This window comes from Sinocyclocheilus rhinocerous, unplaced genomic scaffold, assembly GCF_001515625.1.
Source record: "Sinocyclocheilus rhinocerous isolate Xijiao unplaced genomic scaffold, SAMN03320098_v1.1 scaffold864, whole genome shotgun sequence".
Classification (NCBI taxonomy): Eukaryota; Metazoa; Chordata; class Actinopteri; order Cypriniformes; family Cyprinidae; genus Sinocyclocheilus; species Sinocyclocheilus rhinocerous.
In genome coordinates, this window is record NW_015645567.1 from 145,392 (window position 1) to 154,464 (window position 9,073).

The 9,073-nt window shown below is 32.1% G+C and overlaps 1 protein-coding gene across 2 annotated transcripts in view; it reads left to right on the forward strand.

Moving 5' to 3' along the window:
• Positions 1 to 2,960, forward strand: part of LOC107706767 (tyrosine-protein phosphatase non-receptor type 11-like) — a 14,800-nt gene extending 11,840 nt beyond the window's left edge. The window contains exons 14-16 of one of the 2 annotated variants that reach the window (XM_016510576.1): positions 1,477 to 1,589; positions 2,501 to 2,601; positions 2,712 to 2,960. In XM_016510576.1, coding sequence (XP_016366062.1) covers positions 1,477 to 1,589; positions 2,501 to 2,570 — 183 coding nt within the window. In that variant the 3' untranslated portion in view covers positions 2,571 to 2,601; positions 2,712 to 2,960. Of the gene's footprint in view, positions 1 to 1,476; positions 1,590 to 2,500; positions 2,602 to 2,705 lie in introns of both variants that reach the window. The other variant, XM_016510575.1, reaches the window with a different exon arrangement.
• Positions 2,961 to 9,073: the final 6,113 nt, after the last annotated feature.

A 9,073-nucleotide genomic window follows, 5' to 3' on the forward strand; every position in this document is an offset into this window, starting at 1 on the left:
GACTTTACTTTCACTTTGCGTTTGTTCAAATTTACAATCAAAAATCCTAAATGGTGGTTCAAATTTCAAAAGACCAAAACCTATGTTTATTGGTTGAATATGGGACAGTTTGAACCAATCTGGGCACGGGGGTGGGACTAGGCGTCAACAATCATTCCTGTTTGGCTCAGAGGAACGAAATGCATTGATTTCTTCTGACGAATCAATGTTGTCAAAATGTAATGATATAATCACGTGGCCTACGGAGCCACTGAATATCCAAATAAGACAAATGAGAATCTCCGCTTTACAACACTTTTTAAAGCATTCAGATAGGATTAGCGGTTCAAAAGTTATGAAACATTTAAGAACAATAGTTATTTTTAGCCACGGACGGCTGTCTCGGTCTTTGAGGGTTAAACCATAGAGCTTTTATTTTGGCAGAAAAAAAGGCGAAAAAAATATTTACAATATATAATACAAAATGAGATATTACTATTGTAATAATACTATTCCATTGTTAAAAAAAAGTATAAGAAAAAATTTAAATATAATAATATGAAATAATAATAATGTTATTTTACAGAACAACAGTAATAATAAAGTAATATAAATATTATAAAGTAATATTTAGGCTGTCCTAATTTATTCACTTTCAAACATTAAACCATAGAGCTTTTATTTTGGCTGAAAAATGCAGGGAGACTTTGAAGCTTAACAGATTTATAAACAGAGGAGCAAAATGGTGTTGATTTGCAGTGTTGCCAACATGAATTAGTCTCAAGGACTGTTTGTTTTGATTAATAAGCTTTTTTAAAGAGCTCCATGTTTGCTGGGGTTATTTGTAGGGCTGCACAATTTGGCTTATATATATTTTTTTTTTGTATTATTATTTTTATTACATTTTCTTGAAACACAAGACTGACACATGTACATACCGTGTCTGTAACAATACTTACTATGTACAGAAAAGAAAAGAAAACAAACACTAGGGGCTCATATTACATAAAAAGTGTATGGCACACAACCAACAAAGGGTTTGTTGCTATAAATTTAATTTCATTTTACTGGAGTTATATAAGTACGCATAAGCCAATTTGGCTTATATTTGAATTTGATTATAGCAATATGACTGTAAAATAATGATAATAACTTATAAGTATTGTTTTATTATGATGATGATGATGATGATTATTATTATTATTACTACTATACTACTACTACTGCTACATTAAAACAATTTACAAAATACAATACAAATGTTTCACTGTAAGTTAAAACTTACATAATAATATAAAATAATATTAATAGTATTTTATAGAACAACAATTTTAATGTATTCATTTCCAAACAATAAACCTATTATTTTGGCAGAAAACTGCAGGGAGACTTTAAAGTTTGTCTTTTGTTGACAGCAGCTTTATAAAGTGAGGAGCAGAATGATGTAGATTTGCAGCGTTGCCAGCATGACTTTATCTCATGGACTGTTTCTTTCAGAAAAGTAAAATTAAAGGACGCGAGTACACCAACATCAAATACTCTCTCTCTGACCTGACTGGAGGAGACCAGAGCCCTCTGCCACCGTGCACACCAACACCAACCTGTGCCGAGTGAGAACACGCATGCATTTACACACCAGACCTCACCACTTTAGAGAGAAAGCATTTGAGAAATGAATGTCAAATGAAGCAATAGAAATCATAAGACATCTCTTGACATAAACACCTTTTTTTTTTTTTTTGAGTTTTATATAATGATATTTCCAACTCTAAATTCTGATTTGGACCAAGCACCGGGTTTTAAATTCAATATGAAACTGAAGCTGAAATAGACTTTACTACTATATTGTGCTGTATTTCTGAGTGAAATGGCTATCAAATAAGAAAAAATGTAGAGCTGGGCTTGATTTTATTCTTCAGTTTTTGAGTTGATTGTGAAAAGTGAGTGTTGCGTAACGGAATGGAAACCGATTAGGTCAAATGTTTTGGATTAAGTTTTCTGACATGCTATTTAAATACGAAGATTATGCATTATCAAATTTAAATATGCACTCATTTGCATACATTTCCAGAACAGAAATCTGAACACTGGATAAAGCCAGGTGCAAAATACTTCAATTTGGTGACATATTAGAGCTTTTTTACGGATTTCGGATTTCTCTTTTTATTACTCCATAAATGAGAAAATGCTGCCAACAGACAGAAAAACATATACGTGTTTTTAGGTATAGAAACCAGGCAAATGTTATATGAACAACCCCTTCTGTAAAAACCTTCAGAATATAGATAGAAATAAAACTGTAAACTGTATGTATGTAAAATCTATTAATGCAAACAGATAGTGTTATAAAATAAACACTTAATAGTGTATTTATGTATGTATTTATTTTTTTTGGAAATGCACAGATGAATTGTTTACATGAAGACCAGTAACATGCATTAAGAAAACTAGGGTCAGTTTTAATTTCATGCCAGCTATAAGCTGGAATCTTGTGCCATGATGTAAATCCATGTGTTTTCAGCATGAGGGACGACAGCTCTCGAGTCTATGAGAATGTGGGTTTAATGCAACAGCAGAAGAGTCACAGATGAGATGAGATTCCAACACTGTCCAAATCACAGGTATTGTGCTGAAAACCTGAGCTCTTTGAATATGCGTTCAGTGTTAGCTGTGGCTCATTTCAGTCCGATAATGACTGTGTATGATCTTTCTTTTTTCAATCCTTGACAGGAATCCCTGTTTGTGTTGTTGCCAGACGCTCCTGAACACCTAAGAAGTGATCTTGACTAAACTGAGAGACGACAAAAAAAATAAAGGAAAAAAAAAATTCAGAGACTAGACCACACAAGCTCAGAGACATGTGGATGGAGAGAATTGCATTTCTCCTTCCAGCTACGTAGCCTTTTAACCCCACACTAAGAAACCACTGTGACCATCATGAAGCCTTATACAGAATAAACCCAAAACAGCCCCTTGCAAAATCATGTTTTTTTGGGTGTGGAGTTTTCTGAAATCGATTCGAGCTACTTTTAGCGAGTGTGGGAAAAGCTTACGTTCTTTCGTTCATCTCTTACATCGTTGTTTCTTTTTCCATCTCTTCTACTAAACAAAGCAAGAACGCTTTCTGGAACACTCAAGTGTGATATTCAAACAGAAAATGGATACTATCATCACATACGCCTGTACTAAAATAATTGGGAACAGAAGAGAAGCAGAAGGAATGAGATGCATCCTTTTCCTCGGCAAAAGAAAGAGATGCACCTCATCTTCCCAATACAGTTCGTTCATGTTATATTCAGTAAAAACGGCCCGTTTGTGCCATTCGAGTGCTGGTGCTAAATTCAGATCCCAATCATTCTAGTCCACTTCCACATTTTCTGCCTTCAGTTTAAGCCCAGCGTCCTTAAGACTTTGCTCCAAACAGCAGGAGATCTTAAGCACACCCTTGGTTTGCCTTTTCGTCCCCATCGACTTTTCCGTGGGACAAAACGTCCGTGTCACTGGCTTGTTTGTGTTACTGAATTATTGTCCCGCTGCATCAGGCCACCCAGCAGCTGCTTTGGCTTGACTGCGAGATCTGTTTCTTATTATGTTTAAATGATTTTGCTGTCTTTTTTAAAAAAACAAACAAAAGAAAACATTTTTTATTTACGTCAAAGCACCGTATGAACTTAATTTCCAAATCACTGTTTTAAGAGTGACTGCACGTCCGTAACCCTGGTGATTTCTGGCTTGTAAAGAGCTGTGGATGTAATTATGGGTTTTAAAGTGTTATTCGGACCCTCTATGATGGACAAACTTGACTTCTGGATTGCTTTTTCCAGGTCACATGCCTTCGATTTCTCGCAATGCTCATTTTTTGGCTTTTCTAGGTTTTGCTGGCTTCACTATTATGAAATTCAGCATCAGCAGTATTTCATAATTCATTGAACATTTTCACAAGTGCTTCTTCCTTGGTTCAAACGTTGTCTTTGTTCACAGATTTAGGTGTCTTATGATCACAGTTACGTTCGTATTATCTGGCCTTGACTTTCTTGCTTTCTTCACCTTGAACGTTGATTCCTTACACATTTATAACACACAAGTCGGAGTTGGTTTTCTCGCAGGGCATGTATCCGGCGTACTGTAGTGTGTTTATCGTCCTTAAGTGTGTGAGCGTGTTTGTATCTTGCAAATACTGCTGTTTGTTTGCTTCTTTTTCAAGTCCGGTCTTCTGTTTCTGCCATGCTTTTTGTTTCTTGTGAACATCACGCACGTCTGTGTGTGTCGGTGACCAATTATCTTCCTTTACTTTCTTTTGAAACAAACAAACAAAAAAAAGTCCCAGTCCTTTTCGCTACACAGAAAGCATTACGGTCCAAAGCAACTAATGTGAATCTTTGTCATCGTGAAGAGAACGAAACGGTTGTGGAACTCAATGCAAACTATATTTTTTAAACTTGTATATTGTACATGAATATCTTGTAGAGGAGAATGTACTTACTAAACATATGTAATTGCCATTAAGATATACTGTATGTTTAACCCAGCAGCATTTCTTCTCGTGCCAGACGGTGAGCCTTACAGAAGCCAATAGGGTTGATCGTGTTGTTTGGCTAGCAATGCAATTAACCAACATGAATCCTTGATAACAATAAACAAGAAGCTCACATCTTCATGCTTGAGTCCTCTTTATTTACAGTAATCTGTACGATTGATTTTGATGGATGCATGGATGAATGTAAAGGAGCAGTTCACTTAAAAATGAATATTTGCAGTTTCTTCCTGAGAACAGATTTTGAGAAATGTAGCATTGCATCACTTGCTCACCAATGGATGCTCTGCAGTGAATGGGTGCCGTCAGAATGAGAGTCCAAACAGCTGATAAAAACATCACAATAATCCACAAGTTCATACGTCACAAGTAATCTGACGGCACCCATTCACTGCAGAGGATCCACTGGTGAGCAAGTGATGCAATGCTACATTTCTCCAAATCTGATGAAGAAACAAACTCATCCTAATCTTGGATAGTTTGAGGGGTGAGTAAATTTACAGCAAATTTTCATTTTTGGGTGAACTATTCCTTAATGTTAGTTGCATGTACGAATGATATTTTGGGTGAACATCAGATTTAGTTTTTTCTTCCTCTGAGACCTGTGAACGTCGCTCCAGTTTTTGGGGATGATCATAACAGGTAATGTTCTGCAAAACAATATTACTTTTGTGATGTAGAAGTCACACAGCCTCTTTCTGACAACTCTTACATTAAAAGTCATAAGACGGTAAAAAGCAATGGGCCGAAGCTAATAGATTTAGTTGTGCTGGACTCTATTTTGATGTTGTGCAGCCGTTTCACTGCAGGGCTGTGAACTAAACTCTCAAGACTGCAGATCTGGGTTTTCCTGGGAAGCCACAAGGACTCGAGGTGAATCTGCTTGCAATAAGCAAATTAAAAACTGCATGTGAAAAATCACACGAGGGGATTCAAATGTTTTTCATATACAGTTGAGACTTTTTTTTTTTTTTTTTTTTTGCTGAAGCCTGAAACTTCTCCGATGTTTCTAATGAGAAAGAGACCAGTAATCTCAGTTTGAAAGAGATTTTAAGATCTCAAACTGCTCAGATGTGCAAATATACAAAATTCTGCAAGTAAAAGCACAGTAAAAAGTGCAATCTCAGAACAATGTTATTTTAGTATTATTGTTAGACTATGAAGTTTGTTTATATTTTGAATTAGATTTCACTATATTATTTTATTTATTTTTACTTTTTTGTACTAATTTAGTTATAGTAATTTTGTTGTGGGTTTTGACTTTTAGTTTTAGTAATTACATTTTTTGTTTCATTTTTATTCCTTTTTTTTTTTTTTTTTTTGGTGTTAGAATTTTTTTTTGCCATTTTTATTAGTTTTTTTTTTTTTTAAGTTTTTGTAATTTTGTTGTGTTTTTGTCATTTTAATTATATTTTTTAGTTTAAAGTTTGAGTAATTTGTTGTGTTTTTGATATTATTATTATTTTAGCTTAGGTAAAGTTTTAGTAATTGTGTTCTGTGTTTTTGTCATTTTTTCTTTTTTTTTTTAGTTTAAAGTTTTAGTAATTTTGTTGTGTGTTTCTGTCATTTTTATTATTATTTATAAATATGTGAATATAGTTTTTATAACTGTTTAGTTAATAGTTTTATTTTATTTATTTTTATTTATTTTAGTACTTAAAGTTAAACTAAATGAAAATGAGAAATGTCGCCTTTGCAATTAACTGAAATAAGTATTATTTTAAAAACGATTATTTTAAGTTGTATGATTTTATTTTTTACTTAACTATTTATTTTACTTTTAACCTTAATATCTCTGTCCCAGTAGGAACTCAAACATTTCTCATTAAGATCAAATGATCTGTGCTGCTCTGTATTCATTTTATAGCTGTAAAATTCGTACTGTATGATCTTAATATTGACTCATTTGTGTCTATTTTTTACTAAGTACCACATTAAATCTCATGAGTTTTGAGAGCAAAATCTGGGTTATAATTAAAACAACATGAATGTTAATAATGAATGCAACATTGTGCACATGCTGGTGCATTTCATTACATCCAAGGTCCAAGTTTATATCACAAAATACAGATTTAGAAACAGTTGCTTTTATCTATTTTTACACTAATCTTTATAGTAGGAAAGAGAATCAGCCTTTGATGTTTTTAGGCATTTTTAGAAATGATCTTGTACTTGAGAATAATCATCCACTAGTTATCTTTGAGGTTTAATTATGGCAGAACATTTAGATCCGAACTCATTGGAGATATTATCCATCCAGAGCAGACAAGGACACGGACCCCGAGGAGCCGCGAGATGTTATTGACTGCAGTCTTGATAAACCAGGAAAAGGTTAAGCTGCCGTCTGTCTAGAGATGCAGTCCTGTGCTTGACAATGAAGAGCGACTCTTAAAGAGCATGTGGAGATTCAGGACCAGATGAAGGACACAGAGAGTCGCTGGTGCACACGTTCATGTTGCTTCTGTCTAGTTTTATTAGTCTTTCGTTTAATACTGCATTGGCATGACAAGTAATCGTACATTTCAGAGAAAGAAAGTAGTGAAATAACAGTGGAAATATATATATTTCTGTCTTATTTTAGTACTATTTATAAACTATTATAGTATTAATATTTTGACTTGGCTTCTATTTTTATATTTTTGGTTTTCATTTGAATTCGTTTATTTTTGTCATTTTGATGTGTTTGTCATTTCTATTTATTTACAAACAAAGAAAATAGTGAAATAACAGTGGAATTATGGAAAATAAGACCAAATTAATTTGGTCTTGTTTTATCCCTATTTACAGTGGGTACGGAAAGTATTCAGACCCCCTTAAATTTTTCACTCTTTGTTATATTGCAGCCATTGTACGGTATTTATTAATGTTTTGAATGAGCTTTTATTTGTTTTTTTTATGTTTTCAGTTTTCATTATCATTTTAATTGAATCTTTTAATTAATTGAATGCTTTGTCTATTTGAAACTTTTTAAAAAATATATTACTATTTAGGTTTAACTTATTTGTATTTTAGTTTTAGTACTATCAGTTTTAGTTCAAATAATTGTATTGGCAAAGACCTTTCAGGTGAACTACAAAGAAAGAAATGAGTAAAATAACAATGCAATTATGAAAAATAACGAGACAAAATATGTTTTATTTTAGTATTACCTATATAAAAATTTTTTATTCATATTTTGAATGGGCTTTTATTTTTATATTTTTCATTTTTATTTTAATTTGTTTAGTCATGTGTTTTTGTCATTTTGATTTTTTACTATTTCTCTATTAAATTTTTTTGGTATTTCAGTTAAAAAAATTTCAAGTAGTTAAAAAAACAGTACTAAACATGTACTCTAAAAAATGCTGGGTTAAATACAACCCAGTGCTGGGTAAAATAGGGACAAACCCAGCAAGACAATGAAATGAAATGAATCATAATTCGGAACAGCAGTAGTCAAGAGTCAGACAGCAGGCGGATCACTCTGTCGCTGTCATTTTTCTGTCTCTTGTTCAGTCTGTGTCTTCACTCTCCTCCTGTTCAGCAATGTGTCTCATGTGTCTCTCGAGATGCTTTCATGTGAAGCATTTTCTCATTTCACTTTAATTTCATTTGAGCCCTGTACAGCAGGATCTCTGACCTGAGATCAGCACCTGAATGAAAGTATTACAGAGCGACTGTCATGTCGAGAGGAACCCGAACTACAATGGACATGTTTTAAACAGCAGCAGGTAAGTTAGAGTCACAAATGATCACACTTTCAGTATATGTGATGCAGTATCATTTCATTATTATTATTATTTATTTAATGTTATACTATTTATTCATATTTTGAATTAGCCACATGGGTTATATAGTTAACTAAAACCTTTACGTGAAATAAAATAAACAATTACTGAAATAAAGTATAAAATTTCAGCTAGTTTTCTAATTTTGAACATTTCTCATTTTAAATTAGTTTAACTTTATGTATTAAAAAAAAAAAAAAACTTCATTATCAGCTGAGCCTGATAATGGTACTACAATGGTAATATATCACGCATCACTAGTTTGTGAGTTCATGTATACTGAAAAAAGGGGACATATCACATACAAACAACACTGATTCAAAATATTAATACAATTATTTAAAAAATATTACAATTATTAATATTATTATTAAAATTATTATTATTTAAATTTATAGTTTAGAATTGTTTCAGTTTTAGTAATTTTCAAAGGTGCTTTTGTAATTTTATTTTAAAATAATATTTTTCATTTTAATTTTATTTTTAGTCATTTTTTAATGTGCTTTTGACATTTTCCTTAGTTTTTATACTATTCTTGTTTTTAGTATTAATATTTAATTTTTTTGTTTAATTTTATTTAGATTAATTTTATTTCAGTTTTTGTTCTAACAATTTTAGTACAACTTCAACATTTTTAGTTTATAATTTAGTTTCTAGATTAAGCTTTTAACCTAATATTAGCATTTTATGTTATTTCAGCTTTATTTCAAGTAATGAAAAAAGATTAGCATTAGTTTTAGTTTTAGTAGTTGTTAACAATTGCAACACGTTATAATTTTATCAGGTGTCCTTT